Genomic DNA, 23325 nt, shown 5'->3' with positions numbered 1-23325 from the left:
TTCTTTTTAGGAGAGGATGATGTAACGAATATCGTGGTCAAGGATCCGGATGCTATTTGTGTCAAGCGACTTATGAAGTACATTTAACACGCGCAAGAAAAGATCCAAAAGGGTGCCGGAGCAGGCGGTCCAAACTTGGACAAAGGGGAAACTGAGCACCATGAATAGTCATGCATCGATCCTCTACACACGTCTAGCTATTGCTGTTTTTGTCTTATTGGTAGGCAATGTGTCAATGCAGATTAAATATTACTCTTCTACATGACTATGTTAATTGATGATATACAAAAGTGAGAATGTCCGAAGTAAAGATCATCGCAACGTACGCTTGACACTTTATCCGCAGACATCAAGTTAGAGGATGGTACATATAAATTTTTGCTTATTTCCAAGGTTTTAATTTCATTTTGAGTAAAATATTGTTCAAAGCGGCCTTAGAAAGCTCCGATATCCGAATCTATACCAGACTTAAAGCATCACTAACTGGTACTACATACTGCTCCCAGTCATTCAAATCCAAGGTAGACGCTCGTACGGGCTCCGAGGACTTTGATATGCTGAAGTCTCGAGAGTTCCAAACCTGCTCAATAACCACACGCGTCCGATGAACACTAGAGACACTGCTCATGGCCATTGATTCGAGTAATTCCAATACAAGCCTTCTCCCATTGGTCAATAAGCCGGATTCTGGATTGGACAAAAGCTCAATGTCAAGCGGATCCAACTCCACAGCAGCAACGAACAGAGGCCAAATAAGTTGGCATACTGCTTCCAATGCTAGTAACTCTTGAATCTCCATCATTATCTTCCTTACCAAAGTCTTGATCTCCGGGTCCGATGGCCGCCCGCCATATAACGCGCATTTCAGAAAAACGATACAGGTGAGTTTCTTCACTTCGGCAATTCTAGGGATTGTCTGGTCACTTTCTTTGGTACAGGGTTGTTGCTCGAGCTCTTCGAGCCTGTTTTTCAACGTGGCAGCTCTAGTCTCAAATGTCATCTGGTCATCACTCAAGAGCATGCGCTGTCGTGACCGACTGAGATCCATCACCGAGAATAGAATTGAGACAAGCGCGGGACTGCACCCCATCCATGGATTGATCGTTGTATCTGTTTCATCCCAGTATCTTGGGCCGAAAAGGTCTGCTTTCGCACAAGCTGTGCGCCCCATCACGTCTTGAAAGGCAAAGAAAAGCTCCACAAATGAAGACACTTCATCTTGCTGCGGGTCTCCATTTCCGCCGGTTGAGATCTGCAGTTGTCGTCTTCGAAGTCGAATAATATCTTTCGCTCCTTGGAGATGAACAATCCATTGAGAGTTACAGTAATCCACAATATCGAACATACATAAAAACATCACGATTACCAAGATTTCAGGGTCAGACGCTAACAAAGCGCCTCGGTCAACACTGATTCGTTTTCGGAATTCTCTGAGAACTCGCGACTTTAATTGTAGACTGATGTTGGTATATTGAGGGTCGTACTGGGCCCAATGGCAGGCGGCCAGCGCCTGGATTGCGCGTAGAACTGTGGGCGTAGCTGATGCGCAATAGGGAAGTATAACCGACGCAAATGGTGATTGCGAAAGAGGGCTATGCACTGTCCTAGGGCATATATGATTGATATAGTAGTCGAACAACGATCGGTTTCCTATCTCATCCAGTGATGGAAAAATCGATAGAGATGATGGAAGGGTCTGCACTGGCGCCCTGTCTATACCCTTTGACAGGCTGGAAGGAGAACTTGACCTCGAAGTTGATAGAAATGGCTCACGAGGCCCTTGTTCACCAATTGCCAATTTGACATCGAAAGCTGGCAAAAGCTGTCGTTTGGTGTGGCCTTGCTCTTCATCATAAAGTCGTCGTATTAAGGACACATCGTTGTTAAGAAATGTCCAGGGTTGAATAGTCGGAGTCGCAAGCCATGTAGTCTCTTCCTGGAAGGCTGAGCCTGATTCTGTCGAGCGCGTTGGAGTCTGTCGATTCTTGGGGGTATTTTTACCCCAGAGGCCAGACCTGCCAAAGGCGACCCCACGATCACGGTAGTTCGATTCCCATTTCAGTTGAAAGTTGCTCGAACACTGCAGATCTTTCTGCCAGCACCGGGTGCAAATTGGCTTGTGCTCGTCGCATTTGACCTTGCTTCGGCGACAGTTTGTACATCCATGTTGAGAACGGGGAGATGTCTTACAGTCGCTTTTTCTTTGTTGTTGTTCCATCTTTGCCTATTCCGCATATATGGCCAACGGGAGTCTTAGTTGATATTTCATGAAATCTCATTCCCAAGCCTGCCCCCGGTTAATTTAGTGCTTTGCGCTTGATTACTCAATCGAGACATTTAGCCGGATCATCCGATTGTTGGAGGAAGTGCTCTGCCTCAGGCTCTCCGATTGGACGAGAGAGGAGGGGCAATTCTTTGATGCATACCATTCATGCAGTTGGTAGACGCATTTGATGGAGAAAGTAACATTCAAAGTGGACGGTTGAATTGACCTGACTCGGGCTGGTCGGTAGAACCCGCCTGTCAAGACTGATGTCAGCAATCTGGAGTGTGGCAGGTCGAGGCGATGGCAAAGTTCAAAGCGGGGCCAAACACCGGGGTATAATTGGCTGTAATCCATGAATCATCGATTCCTATACGGAGTAAGTACTCCGTAGTAAACTAGGCTTCAAATGTTTCTGGAGAGAGCGAAACAGATACCAGACAGGCCGATTGGAGATTGAGCGCTCGAACCATATTCAAAGGAAGTCAAAGCTCCAAAGTTTGCAGTCGACTATAAATACATTAGCTTGCGCCCTCTCTATTGCCATCAATAATCTTTCAGCCGTGGTGTATCAAATTACCAATCATTCACTCAACCTCAAACCAATCACCTCAGCTCGGTCTTCTAGCTCAGCCATGCCTTACAATCTTCGGTGGGGCATCCTTGGTATGTCCGATAATGTTGTTCGAAATGCCAGCATTGAATTACTCGTACTACTGCTAACTTCCAGTTTGACCTGCCTTAGCCACCGGTGGAATTGCAGAAAGTGAGATACATATACTCAATCTAAACACCTTACGGATAGGTGAAACTAATTTCGTTGAGTTTAGCCTTTGTGGGAGATTTGTTGCTGGATCCGACGAAAAGAGGAGTTACAGACGTCACTCATACAGTAGTCGCCGTGGCCTCATCTTCCTCCAAATCGTCGGCGGATTCATTCGTCGAAAGGCTCCAGATTCCCGCACCATGTGCAACCTACGGATCTTACAAAGAAGCTGTTAACGATAGCAATGTGCAAGCAATTTATGTGGCTAGCCCACACTCACACCACTTTCAGCACGCAATGCTCGCACTCGAGGCCGGGAAACATGTTCTTTGTGAGAAAGCCTTCACTGTGAACGCAGCCCAGGCCAAGATTCTCTGCGAAACTGCCAAGGAGAAAGGTCTGTTTCTCATGGAAGCTGTGTGGACCCGGTACTTTCCACTTAGCATCCAAGTGCGACACCTGGTGCAGTCCGGGGCAATTGGCGAGGTTCTGCGTGTGATCTCGGACTTGAGTATCGGGGATGAACCCGAGACTTCTTGGGACCCTTCGCATCGCATGATTAACAAGGACCTGGCTGGTGGTGCCTTGCTTGACTGTAAGTGTGGTGTCTTTCCCAGTTCGTGGAGCTTAATGTATAGTTGGCTAACCTTCTTGAAGTGGGTGTTTATGCTCTTACTTGGGTATTCCAAATTCTTTACCACACCTTACCTCGCTCTCAGCGGAAAGAGCCATCCCAAATCGTGTCGCATATGTCCAAGTATCCTCAGACTGGAGCGGACGAATCGACAACCATGCTCATAACATTTCCTACTACAACGCCATCGGCCCTCTCCAACCGAACCTCAGAGGCTGTAGCAATGACGGCCTTCCGCGTGGCCACAGATCCAGATAACCGTGGCTCTGCAGGTCCCTCTATTCAGATTCAGGGAACTAAGGGCCATATCCTGATCTTTGGGCCTGCTTACGGCCCAGAACGATACCGCGTGGTGCCGAGTAGTGGATCAGGAGACCCGGCAACAATCCAGGATGTCCATATGCCTATCCCCGGTGGTGCGCGCGGCATGTTTTGGGAGGCCGATGAAGTTGCTCGTTGTCTACGCGACGGGAAACTTGAGAGTGACACCCTTCCTTGGGAGGAGAGTATCGCGATTATGAAGGTAATGGATGAAGTTCGGCAGCAAGGGGGCCTGGTTTATCCGGAAAACATCGAGTCGACAGTCTACCCATTGAAATTCTGATGGAAGGAGGAACCTTAGATGTACTAACGTTGAAAGGATTATCGTGATTGGCAAGCTCCGGGACTTCAAATCAAAGGGCACTATTACCTCCTACTAGTATTATAGAACCTCGGAATATATATTCGGCCCACCTGGGCAGACTTATGATTTCTGACTGAATCTATCATGCGATCATATCCAAGTTGACTACTGGCACTTTTAGACAAATCCAATATACTATGCATATCAGATGATCCACCAGTAGTTATTATACCCCATTGCGAATTTATAAACGAGTTAAGCAAAGATTTGTACTTCAGGGCTAAATCCGCGATTCTGCCCCGTAATGAAAATGGCCCTTTGTTAAAAAAGAATTCTCCATTACCAATTCATCACCACAGACCGCCTTCTATAGTTTGATCTTTGGAATTTCCGATGTGGGTCACTAATATCCGTAAAATACCCAACGATTATCATTCCTAGCCTGCAGAAACCATAAGAAGTTTTGCAGGAACTGCTGCGAGATTTTATTCGCATTGATCATTTAATGACCTTCCCTCATGAATCTAAAGACGCCACCATTTTTCAACAAGCAAGTCTCCGTGGCGCAATTGGCTAGCGCGTTCGACTGTTAATCGAGAGGTTGGAAGTTCGAGCCTTCCCGGGGACGCTTATTTTTTGCTTTTGTTTTGCCATTATCCTTACCAAAAAGGGTGGTTGGTATGTCGGTCGGGCTGGTTGGTGGCGATGGAGATGATGTTTTTTGACATGGTTGAATATTGGCCGCGGCAGGCACAAAACTCTCCGACTCAATTGACTGCGCAACGTGGATTTTTCTATAGTAGTACTAGCACCAATGTAATCCGTACCTTGGGGTATAATGTGAAAGGCTAAACAGAAGCCCCATGATTTACCCAGATAATACCATGTACCTGCATGCAAATTCTGATGCCATCTGCATACTAGTGCTGATCACTCGACTTGGTACAATAATTGAGCCTCCCGGCTGTCTCTGCATTCCGAGGAAAGTAAGTTGGAAGTACACGATGAGACTAGCTGGCTTTCTAATCCAATAAAACCATAGAAGCTGCGTTTAAATATAACAATGTATTTAAAGACGAGACCTCCCAGAAGAAACGAAAGAAAAAGAAGAAGGAAAGACCTTTATAGCAAAGAAAACCAGTACATCTCACATCCACATCCATAACAGCAAAAAAAAAAAAAACAAAAGCCAAACCCTTCTTTCTACCTCCACCTAAAGATCCGTAACCAAAGGCGTCGTAACCGGCACCGCACTCGAAGGACAAACACAAGCAGTGACAGACGTAACCGGCGGCACCGTACAATGAGGACTATTCGTCCAAGCAACACTAGAACTCTTCACAGGATCATGACCACCCCCCTTCTTCTCCGCCTTCACAAGAACAGGAATAACAGCGCCCGTACTAAGCGAGAAAGTCCTATGACCCAAAACCCTCAAAATAGAAGAAATTTCCCCAGAATGCGCCGTCACCGAAACAACCGCCTCGGATTTTGCCGACGCAGACGTGAAAAATACCTCATTCAGCGCTGTCGTGCTCCGCACATCTTGCGCTGCGCTCGTCTCACCCGTTACCCCGTTCCAAAGTTCATCGTCCTCGGTGAAACCGGCCTCAATCGCCCACTTGGGGAATAATTTGTGGATGTAGCTTCGGCTAGAGCGGTGGTCGCAGGTGTGAATGCTGATTCCTTCGCGGAAAAGTTCTTTTACAAGTGGTCTGAAGGCGGCTGCGTCGCGTGGTAGAGATAGATCTGTGAAGGTATAGTTTGCTGTTTGGAGGGTTCGAGTGAGTGGGCTGACGAAGTAGTTATCTGGCGTGTGGATGTTTTGTTCATTTATGAGCTTTTGCCATAGGTTGTGTGCTTTGAGAGCTTGGGTTATGCCGTTTTCTGTTAGGGATGCGTCTTTCCAGGTGTTTGTGCTGTTTCCGTCTAGTTCGGCCCAGTAGCACTGATATTCGAGAAAATGAGATTGTCAATTCAATTCAATTATTGTCTCCGCGTGGGATTTGATAGGTGGGATTATTTTCGTGGATATGGAGTTTTGTTGTAGATCGATACTACGTTCCCCTCCTCTCATTCCCCACATAGGCGGGGAGATTGGGGGAGGGAAGGGGGGGGGGGGGGTTGATGTGGGCAAAGAAAGGGGAAAATGGAGGCGGTACTTACATTCCATGCCGGTGTACCGTAGAAAGTCTCCGCGGCATTGTGATAGCCCTCGCCGTGACGACCAAGGAAGAGGACCTTGTACTCGACGTCCTTGTGTGAGTCCTGATTGAGCTTCTGGACTTGGTGGTAGAAGCGTTCCCACTGGGAGTAGTCGTGGTGTTTCTTTAAATGGCTGTCTGCGGGGTATGTGCGATTGATGAGACCGAAGTTAACAGCCGTCTAGACAGAAGAGAGAGAAAAGAGATTAGATATGATCAGATGAATTCAAGGCTCAATTAAATAAGCCCGACATAGTCGAAAGTTGGATGTAGTAGGTAGTAGTTATTTGGGAAGGTCATACATAGTCGAAGGTCGATGCATCAGTTGAGCTCTCATCCTGCAAAAAGTATCCTGTCTCTGTCGAGTACTCCACGGAGTAGGCAGTCACTGAGGCAGTGAGACCCAATAGGGCCGGGGTAAGTGTTGAGAACTTCATTTGGCTAAGAAGTATACACTTGAACTTCGCTTAAACGGTAGCGATAGTGATAGTGGTTGCCGAAGGGATGAAGGTGGAGGATGCCTTCAAGCAGGAAAAGAAGTTTTGAGTTTAGAGATCGGCATCGGCTCTTTATAGCAAGAGAAAAAGAAACGGCTCTTAGTTTGCAGGTTCTGTTCTTCTTCTAGTCCACGTAGTAAATAAACGAGGATGACAGGGGATGACGAAGAGCCCCGCAGTGGAGTCGGAAAGTTGAAGGAGACCGGCAGTCCAGTCGAGCAGAACACGTGCTCACCACCAGGTCGGCTGGATGAATTTCGGAGATTAAGATACTGCTCTGGGACTGGTTTACTAGTAGCAGTGTAGAGGGGAGGGCATTGGTGGAAATACAACATATTTTGCTGAATCAACTTTATTTGACAGACATCACACACACCCCTTTTTTGGATTATGAGACAGGGGAAACAAGAGACCAAAAAGAAACAAGAGAAAGAGAAAAGAGAAGAAGAAAAAAGGTATAGACGTAACAGTATGTATCAAAGAGCCAAATGCTGATATGCAAGATCCAAATCCCAGTACCGAGTTCGTTCCAAAAACGTGGGAGATAACCAAGAGCAATGAAGAAAAAGAGGTGTTTGTGTTTGTGAGAAGTGAAAAATTTTGTGAAAAATAATGTAGTCTTGAGCCGACAAGTGCGAGCTCAACAGAATTAAAAGGTCGTATCGGACACCAAATATAAATTCCCAGGCCAATAAGCACAAATGCAAAGAATGCTCCGAATATGTAAAAATCCCGGTGAAACCACACCAAATAAACAGACAGAAGAAGAGAAAGCATATGTAGGAAAGAGTGAAGGAAAATGGTAAAAGTGACAGTGTTTTCTCCGCGTACGGAGGGTTGGAATCAACAAAAAAAATCAAAAAATAAACAATCGCAGGGGCGAGAGGATGCGTGGCGGTTCGTCCCAGACAAAAAGCGTATTTATCGCGGCACATTTCTCATTCATATCCATCTAGACGAGGAAGACCATTAGGAGGGATAGTTGGTCGGAGTCGTGTTGTTGGCAAACGTGTATGCCTTCGGCCTGTGGACCGAAGCCAGATGCGCAGAATAGCTATCATGCTGCTGCTCGGCAAAGTCATGCATCCTGAACTCAGCTTGTTTCCTCTCATCCATCGAGCCTGACTGGTTAACGTCTTCAATTGAATAGATGAGTGACGGTGACCCGGACACAGGCTCCATCCCAAAGGCCTGGCCAGTGTGTTCAACAACCGCATCGTAACCAATGGGGGACACGGTGGCGGAGTGTGGTACTTGCAGACCGCTTTGGAATTCCGGCGAGGAGAGCGAGCCCGTATCTGCCCAGCTTCGAGCCGACATGGGGACCGGATCGCAGGTGACGTACTCCGGGAAGGTCGAGACCTGGGCCGGGGCAGACATCGGCGGGGCAACGTTCTGATATGTGAAGGGAGAATAGATGTCCAGCGGAGTAGTAGGAGGAGAGGCGATGTTGACTTGCATCGGCTGAGAGGTCGGGAAGAATTGAGTTGTGGAGTGGGCCGAAAGGCAGTAGTTACTCTCGGTCGGCGAGGCCGGCATGAAGTGTTGGAAATCCTGAGGAGTCAAGGGGGGTTGGCGGAGCCAGGTTTGTGGATGAGACGGATGGCCGCAGCATCTCGGCCTTGCTGGATTTCATGGAACCGGACTCGGCGAAGGTGAAATTCAATGGGGAGCGCTGAGCAGCAGAGGCCTTCCGCACACCAGCATACCGGTTGTTGAGGCTCTGGGCCGACTTGGAGTGTCTCATCGAGTTTCCGGCACCGGAGCTTGGGATCCGGTTGGTAGGCGATAGGGAAGACATGGAAGTCGACGCGGCCAACGAACGGGTGTTGGAAGTCCCAATTGCAGCAGGGCGAGGGCGTTTACGTCTCGCGGCGAGATCGAGTTCTTTACCGGACTTCTCCCAAGACGATCCACCCGCTCTGTTCAACGCTGGCATACCCGACTCGGACGTACAGATTCCAATGCCGTTCAGGGTGGTGGACAAAGCATCGGACGACTCCCGTTGAGAGACGGAGATATCGGGTGCCTGCATGGGGTATTGCATGTTGTAGCCCATGCCGGCATCCGTTCCCATGTTTCGAGGGGACATGTGCTCCTTATGGGCCTCCGTCCACTCCTCGGTCTGGTATTGGGCTCCCGGGTAAGCATTTGCATTTTGCTGTACAGAGTGAGCAGAGGTGGGCACCTCAGGAATGGGTTGGTTGGCGTGGTGGAATGAGGATGTCTCTGGCTGAGGGTGAGACCGTTCCCAGGAAGCTTCATCCTTGATGCCAGCCCAGTCGGCGTACCCTGAGTTGTAGGTCGGTTGCCTCTTGTTTTCGTGTGACCTCTGAGGGGCCGCGGCTGGCGGGGCCATGGAGGTGGGCGAGATGGGCTCTTCCTCTGGCACGGGATCCGGCTTGCGGGAGCCTTTGCGGGAGAAACGGGTGCGCGCCGCACAGGCAGCATTGAGGGCCCGCTGCAGGGATGCGAACGTCGCCTCGCGAGCTGACTCGCTCTTCGTCTTGTGGTGCTTCCCCTTGGAAGGAGAATCGGATTGTGTGACGTTCTCGGGGGTAGGGGTGGGGGTAGCGGAGGATTGTTTTGGGGTGGGAGGCTGCTCGGACTCTTCCTTCGGGGCGGAGGATGACTGTCGCGACTCGGACAGATGTTGATCCAAAGTCTCGGACTTTCGGCGGGCGGCCTCCTCGGCCTCGGTCTTGGCCTTTTGCATCTTCTCAAATTCCTCCTGGCGCTTCTGCTGCTTGGCCTTGGCGCGCCGATTTTGGAACCAGTTCTATGATGGGATGATTAGCGCGGATTCTCGACGGAGAATGGGGTGGGTGACGTACAGCCACTCGTGGCAGGCTCAGATTGGTTTGAGCAGCCAATTGACGCTTCACATTGCTGCTGGGCTTGGGGTGAGCCTGGAATTGAGCCTCAAGGGTCTCGACCTGCTCCTTGGTCAAACGCGGGCGTGAGAGGTTCTCTGTGTATTCGTCATAGTCCATGATGGGCTGGTGATAGTAGTCGATCATCTCCATGGGCGGATGAGGGTAGAGATAGCCATCGATGGGATGCATCATCGGCGGGGGCATCATAGAAGGGTCGTAGGCCATGTTGTGGTCCATTGGAATCCCTGAGGGGGCGGGATAGTTCCATGAGGGGTGGATGTAACTCATGGCGGCGGGAAGGAGTGTTGAATGGATACAAAGGAGTGTATAAGTGGGAGGAAGGGAGATCGCTGTAGAAGGAGAGGGCAGCGAGGAGGGAAGGAGGCTATATCAGAGGTAAAGAGACATGCGGTGGGTGTTGACGAGGGTGGTTGTTGTTGTTGTTGTGGTGGTGGTGTGTAGTGGTAGTGGTAGTGATTGTGATTATATGAGGCGATGAGTGGTGGAACAAGTCGGAGCAGTTGGAAAATCAAACAGGAACAGCAGTATAAGAAACCCGGTAGTTAAGGAAAGACGGGGGTAGATCAGATCGAATCAAAAAGGAGTGTATGGCGCAAAAAAAGAAAAGAAAAAAGAAAGGAAATATCGCGAAGTGATGAAAGAGGAAGAGAGAAAGTCGGGGGGGGGAAGAGAATGGGGTGTGCTTGTGGTTGCTGCGGTCCAGGTCCAGGGGTACGGTAATGGTAATGGTAATGGTACTGTACAAAGATGGACAGTTCGGAGATGTGTGAGATCTGATCGTCTCCGTTTATGGTTAGGCTACGCAGACTTCATCCCCACTCGGGGCCCGTGGAGTGCGCTACCGCCCGCGCGGTTCTAGGGGGTGGCGTAGAGGAAGTGCAGACGTGCATACATGGCTGAGTATGAGTAGAGTAGAGTAGAGTACCGAGTACCGAGTACCGAGTATACCTACAGTGTACAGTTCACGGTTACAGAGTACATGTCAGTATATAGTATCCTCACTTCTCAGCTGAGCGATTGGGATCTGGCCTGCCTGCACGCATTCCGATCTCGCCGGAGCACATGGGGATGCCAATCAACGCTAGATCCAACCGCTGTTTGAGAATGCCGGTCCACCTGCTCCTGCTCCAGTCACGGAGATACGTACATACAGTACAAAGTCTAGGAGTACTCCGTATGGAGTACATATATACTTGTCAGCAGGATATGATCCACAGATCAGTTTTGGAGAGAACTACTCTATACTTTTAATGAAGCTAAAAAAGTACACACTGATACTCCGTATACTACTATGTCAACAAGTGATCCATGGTTCAGGTACCCAAGATATGGCACCCGGGCACAGTTCCCGCGTATGGTACCATGGTAATTTTACCATCACGCGGTTTGTCTCCCTTTCCCCTTCCAGTTCCTGCATTAGCGTCAGTTCAGATCCTCTCGAGTCGTATCTCATCTCTCATCTCACTTGAAGAGTTTCGGCTCTCCAGGCTCAGTGGGTCGTGGGTCATGGTCGTGGATCGTGGATCTTTTTGGTTTCTTTTTTCTTTTTCTTCTATTTTCTATTTTCTATTTTCTACCCTTTCCTTTTTCAGTATGCCCCAGTATGCCCAGTTGGCTCTGACCTTCCACGAGTCAGTCCAGCGTTGTGCCAGACCTCGAACCAGAGCCTCGAGCCACAGCCTGCAAGCATGCACTGCGGTACGTCGTCACGGTGATTGGGCCTGCATGATTCACGCCCATTGGATGCAAAGACGCCCTTCTCCCGTCGAGTACGAGCTCCCCCTTTCGAAACATCGAAACACCCTGCCACAATTCCGACCGACTGGGCCTGATGAGATCGGATGCGCTCCCCGGCTCGACGATGAGGGCCGATCACCATGCGGAGGATCGATGATGTCGACCCGAACGCACTATTGAGACCTGAAGCAACCTGTCTGTCAGCTATCTGTTAGCGTGCCCACCCGACACCCATCACCCTGCGAATTCCAGCCTTGGGAGTGGATTGGCAGCCCGCCAAGCCGAGCTAAACATCAATAGTTGCTGATCTCTCCAGAGGATCTACGAGCTTTGTTTGGCGTTTTTTCCCTTTTCTTCTTTGCCCTTGGCCCTTTTTACCTTTTTTGTGCTTTTTTCCCCCCCTGATCCTCCCCCCCCCCTCCGGCCGGTTCCCTTCCCCTCAGTGACACTCGCCCGATTTTCCTAGGCTCCATTGTTTGATCCGCAGCGTAACACAAATCGTGACTCTGCCGACCCAGCAGTCTGGTTGGCCCTGGTCAACTCGGCGCTAAACGCCCTGGATCAAGAGGCTCCCTGCACTTCAAGTCACGAGGGATTACGCCACAATATCTGGCTCGCCCTGCCCTGCCCTCCTTGCCCCTCATGTAGCAGGACGCACATGCAATCCACTCGAGCTCGTCCTTTAGACCTACGGGCCTGCAGGAAATGACCTCAAGACTGGCCTTCCTGACCCTGCGGTGTATCCTCGATCGAACGTCAAAAACGCTCGAGCCTTAACCTCGCTGCATCATCCCAGCTTTCTCTCAACGGTCGCTTGGGTCTTCCTTTCATGCCGCCCCCCGGGCAGGCATACGTATCCTTGACGTCGATTCCGCGAACTTACTTACCTTCACCGGCTTCGTGATCTACTTCTTGACAGGAAACGTTGCACAGCACCCCTGTTTAGAAACCTTAAAGAATGGAGTCGGCCATGTTCCGCTCTGATCATTCACAATTCGGATAAAGTGGTAAGAACTACATAGTATGTATGTGCTGTGCCACCCGATAATTCGTACCCCGTCCTAAGTTTTGGTGCTTCGAGCTCCATATAGTCCGGCCTTGGCATTGTACGGATAAGATTGGGATGGGGGGAGAAGTCCCGGCCCAAGGGGACCTTTGTTCAAGGACCCAAAAGCACCTACCCATCGTCTCTCTACTACCCCCTCTTGGTGATCCTCAAGGCGATCTGCTTGTTTCGCTACCCGAAGCACATTCGATACACCATTAGGCTCCGTTTGATCGGGTCGATGCACCACTCATAGTCCGTCCGGGGACCTGGAGTGGGGGGAGTTCTCTCTCCTCTCCGGAGAAAATGGAGGAAGCCATCTCGAGAAGGATCCTATTTAGGTAAAAGTAGATCCACGTCAATCCACGTCAATCCGATGGAGCAGACAACGTGGCTACGGGGCTCCGTGCCCTCGAATCCCAGAGCTGCGAACTCTAAACAGCGCACGTCCTGGATGCACCGTACCGCATCGCACCATCCATACTCCATAGCAGTCACGGCTGAAAGCCGTGGAGTCAGTGACAATGCCGTGATCGACTTGAATGATGATCGCCGTCAGTCCTATTCAATCTTCACGTGCAGTAGGGCGCCTATCATCTTGCAAATCACATCTAATTCATTCGGTCACTTGAGTGCTAGTGGACAATTGTCAACCTTCACCTATCACCCACCACTCATCACCATTCCACACGGGTTTGGGACCATGGCTCAGCGAGCAGTCGGATCCACTGCACACATGGTCACCCGAGGTGCCAAAATTTCAACTCCTTAGCTCGAGCATAGCCAAGCCTCAAAGACCAGTAGTTCCCTCGATGTAGACAGATAGTCCCCGCTAAATCGAGAATGACCCCCTCCATCACCTTCATCACCATACATTTTCATGGAAACCCCCACCTGGTCGGTGCTATGGAAATCCCTGCGGATCCCATGGCGTGCATGGTTACTCCATCCCTCCATCCCCCCCACTATACCGTATTCCGTTCGTTATGTGATCTCCGCCAACTCCGTCACCCAGGGAGGATCTGCACCTGACGTCCCCCTGGATTGATCTGCAACGCGCCAGCTCGGATCCCTTCGCCCCCATCCGACTATTGATTGGATCTGGCGTGAACCGTTGCGGCGGGACCCCAGTATCTCAAATATCGGAGACTCTGAGTGTGAATTCATGCTTTCATCGGCTAAAGCAAGACCCCCCCTCCCTCCTCCCTCTCCTCCCCAAAAACGCACGGTGCACACACAGAACACCCAGAGGAAGGGGGAAAAAAAGGGAAAAGAAGCAAGACTAAGGCCCAAGGCCCCAAAATGATCGCCAGGAAATTCCCCGACTTTTCCACACCGGCATGATCGACGAACAAGTGTGACGACAAGAAACTTATTTGCGCCCGTCTTTGCTTTGTCCCCCTCTCGCGGGTCTTGTACTGTGCTGTGTGCTGTGCTGTGCTGTGCTGGCCTGTCCTGTCGATGTCTAAAGAAATGTCACGACACGGCTTGGCAGGGTATGGCATAGCCTGGGGGATCCTCAGATCGACTCAGATCGACTCAACCCGACTCCTCTTCCCCGTCCGCAGCAATCGACACCGATTTGCGCCAAGTGCTCAAGCGCCGCCCGCGATTGGCCGTGGCGGTACTCCGTAAAGAACATACCCCGTCCATACTCCATAAATACATACAAGTTTTATACACCTTGGTGCCTGGTCACCCCTGGATCAGAACGAGCGAGCGAGAACGAGCGAACGAGCAAAAAAAAAAAAAAAAAAAAAAAAAAGGGAGAATACTGTAGGACTTTGTCTGACCCATCTGGCCCCGTCTAGCCCACCCACCTGACTCGTCATTTCTCTCCCTTCCTGCAGCGGGTTCGGAGTATTTCGGTGACAATAGTGCGCGCGGTGGCTGAGATATCGAGCGTAAACTCGAAATGTGATCGATCCACCTTACCACCCACCACCACCCCTCTTCCTAAATTAAACCCACAGCCCACAAAACACAACCCCTTCCCTTGGCTGTGGCTGTGGCTCAGCTGAATCGGAATCTGAATCTGTCTGTGGCGGTGCGCGATGTCCAGCGCAGATATCATCATGCAGCTACTGTGCTCCGTACGTATCAGACTAATGCACTGCTAGGGGCTTGTCAGGGTCCCAAGCCATTGTCCCGCGACCAACTATTTGTCAACCTGGGTAGGCTAGATCTGCGGAAGGGTTCTTCTTCTACTTTGCTACCGGTAGACGCTACGCATGCAACACGATGATCTGGGAAGGAGATCGAGGTCTCTAGCGCCACGACCCTACCTAATTCCGGGAGTTTCATACGCTACTCTACCTGCAGGAATTCCTTTCGAGCCACTGCTGCCACTGCCGCTGCCACTGCCGCTGCCACTGCCGTTCAAATCAGAGCTGGCCCGATGCTGTGGTCCAGATCGGAATCCAAGCAAAAGGAACGAAGAAAAAAAAGCAAAAGAGTTAGCAGAAACAGAAACTCTGTTCATGTATGTGATGAAGGTGCATCCGCCACCACCGCCATCACGCATGCCATGGGAGGTAAAGGTGATGAATGAACGAGTGGGCTGGCAGGCGTTGACATGTACGCTAAAATGATCACCGAGCGATCACCAAGGACGTCTTCTTTAGGCTGTTGTAGGTAGACCTGGACAGCAGGTGGTGGAGATCTCTCTCGCTTTCTACATTATGTACGGAGTACAGTACTTGTCCTTCCTGGAACCAACCCGGTCGATTATGATTTCCAGCAGTCTGCGTTTTACCTACTCCATAGAGAGAGAAGCATTTCCCGACCCGTGCGCCGCACCGCACCGCGCTGTGCGCAGATGCAACCCTTCCTTCCTTCTTCTTCATCATAATCTCCCCGGCCTTCCCCCCTTGCATGTCCTTCTCACCGGGGAGCTCTGCAACTGGACGATTGGGGAAGCTCCAGCTCCAGCTCTGCCCGTTGCTGGCAGTTCCATCCTATAGGAAGTCTTCCTTCGTTTTTCCCGTCTCGTCCCAATGCTCCGCACGGCACTGCTTCGGTTCACTTCGCACGCCCTGTCGGCTGGACTTGTCCTGTCCTGTCCTGTCCTGTCCTGTCGTGAGGATGTAACTTATGTATACCGTACATAAGTACGTTACGTACGTATTGTAGCTGCACAAATCACAGCTACAGAAAGTCCTTCGTTGCCGGGGCATAAAATGCCCTCGTGAACGGCTCTTGGATCGGCTTGCAGATGTCTGCAGCTCCAGTCGGACCCGATGTATTTTATTTCCTCTACTTACATACACCGAGTTTTCACCATGTAAGTACACTAAGTACAAAGTGACTACTGCTGTATGTATGTTTGTATGTACTCGTAGCCGCCAGTGTTCTCTCGCCACTGGCACATGTGCACTGACCGCAGCTGCTCAGGTGAACACTCACGCACACACATACAGACACGGCCCCAGTTGATGGTTGCTGGGCAGTCTCGATCTCAACTCGAACTCGGAGGGCAAGGGAGCAGAGTGACGTCGAATTCGGGACGATCTCGTCCCAGGATTCGCCCTGTTGTTCGTCCGGGTGGCCAAATCAAACCAAACCAACCCTGCATGAACTGTCGTTCGCAGCTAGTTGCCGGGGTATCCCTGATCTCTGCATCACGGAGACTGCTGCAGTTGCTTGCAGTAGTTAGTCACCCGGGTCCAAGCCAAGCCCAAGCCAAACTTCGAACATGCCCATAAGCTCGTTGACTGGCCTTGTCAAAGTCAGCTTTGTCGTCATGTGCATGTGGTATGTATGTAGGTCTGGCCCGGCCCTCTCTGCAAGGATGTGCAAGGATGTTTCTAGGATCGGCTCGAAGGGCTTCTTCGAATCCTGCTGGCGTCAAAGAGCGAAACTAAACAGCCACACTGCCCCACGATGGTGGTTTCTGGGTCGGGAATGAAATGCAGGCCGGTGTGCGAGATGCAACCCCCGGAAAAAGAAAAGAGATTAAGTATTCCGAGCCTCACGGGATTAGGATTGGCCCGGCCCTACTATGTACGCACTCCATATACTTTGCCATTCTATCCTTGTTTATGAAACGTCCACAAGTCTGCTGTCATCACGCCCTGTTCTGTTTGTATGTATGTACAGACAGACATACAGTCATCGCCAGCATGGAGTTACATCGAGGCTCCAAGTTTCTTTCCTGGAAAGGAGATAGTACATCGTATGTAACGTAAACCTCTCATCTCCTATTCGCACCATTCACGCCGCAATTCTAACAATGTAAATAGGTACTAGCCCGTGGCTGGGTCTAAGTATATCACGCACTGATCCACAGGCTAATGGTATGTCGATCGTGTTTCATACTAGTACGAAGTAAATGGTGTTGAGATCTCAGCATTTCTACTAGTAGTTTAGTCGAGTCACGATGTCCCGGGGGCAACATCGTGCAACCCCAACGTGATCGGATGCCCAGGTGGAACTAAAATCTTAACTTGAATTTCCGGCACAATCAGTAGCCTGATGGATAAATGGGTTAGTGCCAGTGCTTTTCATGCCCTCCGCCTATTGCTATCGCCGCTATATGTCTTCGGCACCTGGGCAATCAGAGACGATCTCCCACACCCACGCCCGCATCATCATGGAATATCTTTTTCTCCCTTCAGGAGACATGCATAATATTACGTAGCATAAGATAGTACAAAAAGGTACCAAGGTGCCACAGATGAAGTAAGGCAGGGCAAAAGTACAGAGTTCAAAATGAAGCACCGCACCAATAGGCCAAACTCCCGAGTCCCGAAAGCCCAGGCGAAAGGGAGCAAAAAAAAAAAGCCGCAGATTGTACAACCTGTGCGCACGTTTATCTCAGTTTCTTGCAACCCTGTATATGCTGTGTAACCAGATCATCAAAAGTCTAGTCTCCGCCTTTGGCCCCTACAGCCAAGACGTCCCAACCATACTGTATGCACAGGCATATTAACAAACAAGGAAGACTAGGTACATACGTATGTACATTTAGCAGGTCTGTACAGAGTACCGACAGTAGATACTATCCGGTATTGGCCTGGCCAGGAAATTTCAGGCCAAGCAAAGCGAAGCGAGAAGAGACGAGACGAGACGAGTCGAGTCGAGTCGAGTCGAGTCGAAACAAGCCGACCAGAGAACAAAAAGAATGGCAACATTATTAGATTCAAATTAAATGCAAAACTTACTGCAACGCATTCCGAATCTCAACATTTACCTTCCCATCAACAACACCCGTCACAATCAAACTCCTCAAGTCCTCAACAATCCAATCCGCACCCGCAGCAATCAATTGCTCCAGCGAATGCGTCGTCGCCAAGGCAAGAACCTTAAACCCAGCAGCCTTTCCAGCCTTGATACCCGACGGCGCATCCTCGAGCACCAAAACGGAGGTCGATTCTGGATCTTCCAGCTCAATCTGCTTGCGACCAAGGAGGTAGCAACGCGGATCTGGCTTGCCGAGGGGCACGTCCTCGGCGACAACGAGTTTCTCTGGGTGTGTGAGGCCGAGGACTTCGAGCCACCCGTCGATAAGGGCGCGCGTACCGGAGGTCACGACACCCCATTTTGCGCCGGAGGTTTCGAGGGCGCGGAGGAGGTCGCGGCCTCCGGGGATCTCTTTGGCGTCGGTGCCGTATTCTTTGGGGATGCGGCCTTCGATGTAGTTCACGTCTGTGGAGGTAATGGTGGTTAGAATAGGCAGTAGAAGAAGGGGAGGGCCGTGGACAAGAACTCCTCGGTTCCTACGAGGAGAAAGTTGCGTCAGGTGAAGGGGTGAGGGGGAGGGACTGGCGTACATTCCCAATTGGCCTTTGACTTGTCGTAGAGTGCCATTGTATCGATGCTTCTCCGGCCGTGGGAGGTGGCCAGGATAGTCTCGGGGTCAACGCCTAACTCAGCTGCAATTCTGCGAGAAGATCGGGTTAGTCGATATTGTTCTAGACGTGTCCTTGCATTCGCGATTGCACTTACTTGTGCCAGTGCTTGACAATGGCTGGTTCGAAGATATATAGTCAGCTGCCGATCGCACTGCATACACCCATAGTTGCCCATAGTAGTCCAAGACCGACATACCAGCTGTAGAGTCCACAATCGTTCCATCAAAGTCTGAAAGAATGCCATCGAATGTGAAGTTTTGCGTAGGCGCAGAGAAGGATTCGATTGCGGAGAGAGAGGGAGACATAGTGGGGAGAGGGGTGATGCGGGGGAGGTATTCGGTGTTGGTCGGAGGGTTATTGGAGAGAAGAAGAGAAAGACAAGAGTCTAATGGAGTCTAGAAAAGAAAGAAAGTCGTCAGGCCGTGGGAAAGTAGAAATATGCAAGAGTTTATAAAGAATAGAACAGAAAAGAGCAGAGAAACAGTCTGGCAAAAGGAAGTCGCAATGTCCGGCGGCTGGATTGCCTAATTTGGAAGGTATCCGCCATCACACACTCGGCGAATCGGCCAATCTGATTTTCCGGGATTGAATTTCGATAAGCGGAAAAACTAGAAACGCCGATCGCCGGCCGCGCTCAACTTTTTCGTGGAAAGACTGTACCGCAAATGCGATACGGCATTTTGTCTTTCATCTCTGCCAGTCACCAACACATATACCGGCAAGATGGTCACTAAGTCAAAGTTCGGTATGTCTCCCATGGCCCCAAGAAGGCTATCTTGTTTTTTTTGTCTCTTTTCACAGTACCTCTGACATGCAACAGGCAAAAGTTCCAAGCGGGTCCCCGTTCGCCTGCGGCACAAAATTGAAAAGGCCGCTGTTGCCAAACAAAAGAAGAACAGAAAGCTTGCGAAGCAGGTGTGTGATCCCGATATTTATTTGCTCATTTAATTGGGCAGTTTCTCGCATTTTTTTTGATCCCCAGTACTTACACTTTTTTCTTCTTCTATAGAACCCCGAATGGCGGTCTAAGATGAAGAAGGACCCCGGCATTCCTAGCCTTTTCCCCTTCAAGGACAAGCTTCTCCATGAGATCGAGGAGAAGAAGCGTTTGAGGGCGGAGGAGCAACAGCGCATTCGCGAGGAGGCTCGGGCCCGCAAGATCGTGGCCAAGAAAGCCCAGGGTGTCGATGTCGATCAGGCGGAGATCGAGGTAGACCTGGACGGCGATGACATGCTGGATGATACCATGGACGCAGATGGAGATGAATCAAACCCAATGGCAGCCCTGCTTGCCTCTGCACGTGCGCGCGCTACCGAATACGACGAAGATGATGACGAGATGGAGGAGGACGACGAGGATGAGATGGATGAAGATGAGGAGGAGGGTGGAATCACTTTCGACTCTACGCCCGACCTCGTTGACGCACAGAACCCCTCCAAGGAGACCTCACGGCGCCAATTCGACAAGGTCTTCAAGTCTGTGACTGAGGCCGCCGACGTGGTGCTGTACGTGCTCGACGCCCGTGACCCCGAAGGCACCCGCTCGAAGGAGGTGGAACGTGAGATCATGGCCGCAGACGCTGGAAACAAGCGTCTCATTCTTATCCTCAACAAGATCGATCTTGTCCCTCCCCCCGTTCTCAAGGCTTGGCTCCTCCACCTGCGCCGATCCTTCCCTACTCTGCCGCTGAAGGCCTCCAACGGCAGTGGCAACGCCCACACCTTCGACCACAAGCAATTGACCGTCAAGGGTACTTCTGAGACCCTCTTCCGCGCCCTCAAGGCCTACGCCCACAGCAAGCAGTTGAAGCGCTCCATTTCCGTTGGTGTCATCGGATACCCCAACGTCGGCAAGTCATCCGTGATCAACGCCCTGACAGCCCGCCTGAACAAGGGCTCCAGCAATGCCTGCCCGACCGGCGCCGAGGCCGGTGTCACCACCAACATGCGCTCCGTTAAGCTGGACAACAAGCTGAAGCTGATCGACTCCCCCCGGAATCGTCTTCCCCAGTTCAAGCGGCAAGACCAGCAAGAAGTCCAAGGAGAACGAGCAAGCCCGCTTGATCCTGCTGAACGCCATCCCGCCCAAGCAAATCGAGGACCCCATCCCCGCAGTTAACCTCCTTATCAAGCGTCTATCATCCTCCGAGAACATGATCGCCAAGATGCTCGAAGTCTACGGCATCACCTCCCTCTTCCCCACCAACGGTGACAAGACCACCGATTTCCTGATCCAGGTTGCTCGCAAGCGCGGACGTCTTGGAAAGGGCGGTATCCCCAACATCGAGAGCGCCGCTATGACTGTCGTCAACGACTGGAGAGATGGTCGGATCCAGGGCTGGGCCAACGCCCCTGCTCTGTCCGTCGTTGCTCCTGCCGATGCCGCTGAGACCGCTCCGGGCGAGGGAGTCGTTACGGCCCAGGTTGTTACAGAGTGGGCTAAGGAATTCCAGATCGAGGGTCTTTGGGGCAATGGCGAGGGTGACGATGATGCGATGGCTGAGTAAAAAAAAGGAATTTTCTCCTCCAGCCGTCTCTTTAAGCTCCAGTTACGAAGTCATCGGTTCTTGTTTTGGATTTGGATACCAAAAAGTGGGCGTTTACATGTTTCTAGTTCGAAGAGGCAGCGAGTTTAAATAAGCATACCTACTACATTTTTCTTTTGTTCTACATTTTCTTTCGTATAGTTCGCCATCTAAAATGGACAATGTCTCGGCCTGTAAAGTTTGATGGATTTGATTTGGGTTTGTCACAAGCAAAATCTTCAAGTTCTGAAGGAAGCGGAGGCCCTGCAAATAAAATATTTGGAAGAATCAGAAAGAAGCATGGCCCGAACAATGTCAGATTGCTACACAATCTGACTTCTGCTTGCACGGAACAACGTGAATCGTCCTGGGGGTTTCTGTATCTATCTGTCCCTTATATTCGGCCATCTCTTGCAAAATTCGCTCACTCCTAGCTCTATATTCAGGTCTTTCTCTTGATGAGGATTATTTTCAAAGCAAATATCTTGATTATCTGCTAATTTCTGCATATAAATTCAACCTTCCAAGGTCAGTTTGCCCAGGTGAACTTGAATGTCAAGATCCAGTTTGGTAGAAAAGTTGTGCATATTGACTCCATACTAGTGGTAGTATATATCCTTACAATTCAGCATTCAACTATATCCACGGGCGTGGATATATACTACTAGATTATGTACCTAGGTACACTGCGTACTGTATGAGACCAAAGACGCACAAAGACGAATTATAAAACTTGAATAAGAATACTAGTACTAGACAATCTGTAAAATGATAGCAAACCGACAGTGACCCAGATATGCGGTGTACGATATAGCGACACCTTTTCCATCGTCCCCACATCCGCCACGCCCACCGCGTCGCGAATTTCGCGTTCTCACCCTCCCCTCCCAACCAACCACCAGGACCAAAAAAACACCAACAACATCGACTCCAACACAGGAGGTCATCTCAAAAACAGACTCAGCATCTATATCAAACCCACTGCCGACGAATTGCACACCAAAACCCAGCGACAAGGGGACACGGCTCAACCGAACCAAAAATGCCTCCGCGCAAGTCTACGTCCTCCGTGACGCCCGCAGACCCAGATGAATCAATCCAACTCTCGCCACAAGCCCAGACAAGCTCTGACAAGCCCATCACCGCGACGGAGCAGCAGTTGAAGGCGCGGGCAGAGGCTGGCGTTAGCGTTGAAGTAAGCACTCCGCTCCGCGAACAGGTAGATGGGAACTGGACCAGATCCAGGACCAGGACCAGGACCAATCTATTATGCAAGAGGCAAGAAGAATAATCGAAACTAATTACTCCGTCACTACACAGGACTATCTCCTCCCCCGCTCCCTAACTATCCGACTGGCGAAATCCGTCCTCCCACCCAACACAACCATCCAAAAAGACGCCGTTCTCGCAATTCAGAAAGCCGCCACTGTATTCGTGTCATATCTCTCATCACAGTACGTTTCCTACTCCTCATTCCCCTTACAACCTCGAAAAATTCAAAGTAAAAAAGAAAAAGAAAGAAAAAATTAAACTAACAAACACCCAGCGCCAACGAATCAACCCTAAAACGCACCGTCGCGCCCGCAGACGTCTTCGCCGCCCTCTCAGAACTCGAATTCGACTCCTTCCGCACCCGCCTCGAAGCCGAGCTCGAAGCGTATACGGATATCAAGGCCGGAAAGCGCAAGGCGAAGAAACCCGAGGAAGAAGGGGATGCTGCCGCTGCCTCTGCCTCTGCCTCTGCCGGCGCCGGAGCTGCGGCCGGTACTGGTTCTTCGGCAGCGGCGCGGGACGAGGACGATGATGTTGAGATGATCGATAATCCTGCGAAGAGGGTGAAGAGGGATTCTGAGGGGAAGACTGGGGGAGATGGGGATGGGGATGTTGATGGGGATGAGACGCAGGATGAGGAGGAGGAAGTTGAGGAGGAGCATGAGCATGAAGATGAGGAAGAGGAAGAGGAGGATGAGGATGAGGAGGAGGAGAAAGGGCATGAGGAGGATATTGATCGGGTTGAGGATTTGGATGGGGAGCGTCGTCATGTTGATCCTGATGATGAGGAGTCGGAGGATGAGGATGGTCCTGGTAGTCAGTTGCATAATGATTTGGGATTGGGCTAAATTACTACCAGGCACTGGCCTCTAGAGCCCCGGAGTGAGAGTCTTTTCTTTTCTGTACTATATATAATTATGAACTGGGTCTTGAGATTTTTCATCTACTTTTTGCTTCAGGTTTGAAGTTTGCGGAGCGTGCTCGGATGCGGGCATCCATTGCGTACTA

At 50.6% G+C, this 23325-nt stretch overlaps 8 protein-coding genes across 8 annotated transcripts; 4 read left to right on the top strand and 4 right to left on the bottom strand.

The window, feature by feature from the left end:
- Positions 1-457: 457 nt before the first annotated feature.
- On the bottom strand, positions 458-2218 carry N7481_002576 (Zn(II)2Cys6 transcription factor; the record flags this gene model as incomplete). Its single annotated transcript, XM_057261795.1, has 1 exon — positions 458-2218. One exon carries the CDS (start codon positions 2216-2218, stop codon positions 458-460), a length of 1761 nt encoding a protein of 586 aa, XP_057126727.1.
- A 680-nt stretch (positions 2219-2898) lies between these two features.
- N7481_002575 (Gfo/Idh/MocA family protein) lies at positions 2899-4267 on the top strand (the record flags this gene model as incomplete). Its single annotated transcript, XM_057261794.1, has 3 exons — positions 2899-2973; positions 3069-3624; positions 3687-4267. The coding sequence occupies 3 exons, from the start codon at positions 2899-2901 to the stop codon at positions 4265-4267; spliced, it is 1212 nt and encodes a 403-aa protein (XP_057126726.1).
- A 1234-nt stretch (positions 4268-5501) lies between these two features.
- Positions 5502-6929, bottom strand: N7481_002574 (phosphoglycerate mutase; the record flags this gene model as incomplete). Its single annotated transcript, XM_057261793.1, has 3 exons — positions 5502-6236; positions 6455-6673; positions 6795-6929. 3 exons carry the CDS (start codon positions 6927-6929, stop codon positions 5502-5504), a joined length of 1089 nt encoding a protein of 362 aa, XP_057126725.1.
- Positions 6930-7958: 1029 nt separating this feature from the next.
- On the bottom strand, positions 7959-10153 carry N7481_002573 (homeobox domain-containing protein; the record flags this gene model as incomplete). The annotated part of the gene is made up of 3 exons (XM_057261792.1): positions 7959-8505; positions 8636-9768; positions 9824-10153. 3 exons carry the CDS (start codon positions 10151-10153, stop codon positions 7959-7961), a joined length of 2010 nt encoding a protein of 669 aa, XP_057126724.1.
- A 6209-nt stretch (positions 10154-16362) lies between these two features.
- On the top strand, positions 16363-16575 carry N7481_002572 (uncharacterized protein; the record flags this gene model as incomplete). Its single annotated transcript, XM_057261791.1, is given in 2 exon segments — positions 16363-16421; positions 16434-16575. The coding sequence occupies 2 exon segments, from the start codon at positions 16363-16365 to the stop codon at positions 16573-16575; spliced, it is 201 nt and encodes a 66-aa protein (XP_057126723.1).
- Positions 16576-17826: 1251 nt separating this feature from the next.
- On the bottom strand, positions 17827-18825 carry N7481_002571 (HAD family hydrolase; the record flags this gene model as incomplete). The annotated part of the gene is made up of 4 exons (XM_057261790.1): positions 17827-18314; positions 18440-18549; positions 18615-18636; positions 18717-18825. The coding sequence occupies 4 exons, from the start codon at positions 18823-18825 to the stop codon at positions 17827-17829; spliced, it is 729 nt and encodes a 242-aa protein (XP_057126722.1).
- Positions 18826-19243: 418 nt separating this feature from the next.
- On the top strand, positions 19244-21027 carry N7481_002570 (GNL3/Grn1 family GTP-binding protein; the record flags this gene model as incomplete). Its single annotated transcript, XM_057261789.1, has 4 exons — positions 19244-19265; positions 19341-19435; positions 19530-20555; positions 20611-21027. 4 exons carry the CDS (start codon positions 19244-19246, stop codon positions 21025-21027), a joined length of 1560 nt encoding a protein of 519 aa, XP_057126721.1.
- Positions 21028-22087: 1060 nt separating this feature from the next.
- On the top strand, positions 22088-23165 carry cbfA (uncharacterized protein; the record flags this gene model as incomplete). Its single annotated transcript, XM_057261788.1, has 3 exons — positions 22088-22240; positions 22366-22499; positions 22592-23165. 3 exons carry the CDS (start codon positions 22088-22090, stop codon positions 23163-23165), a joined length of 861 nt encoding a protein of 286 aa, XP_057126720.1.
- Between the last annotated feature and the right edge of the window lie 160 nt (positions 23166-23325).

The sequence above is a fragment of the Penicillium waksmanii genome, assembly GCF_028829765.1.
Source record: "Penicillium waksmanii strain IBT 27052 chromosome Unknown utg000002l:1.0-3326099.0:1.0-3328782.0, whole genome shotgun sequence".
Classification (NCBI taxonomy): Eukaryota; Fungi; Ascomycota; class Eurotiomycetes; order Eurotiales; family Aspergillaceae; genus Penicillium; species Penicillium waksmanii.
The sequence above is the reverse complement of the archived record's forward strand: the minus strand, read 5'-3'. Positions and strand labels throughout refer to the sequence as shown.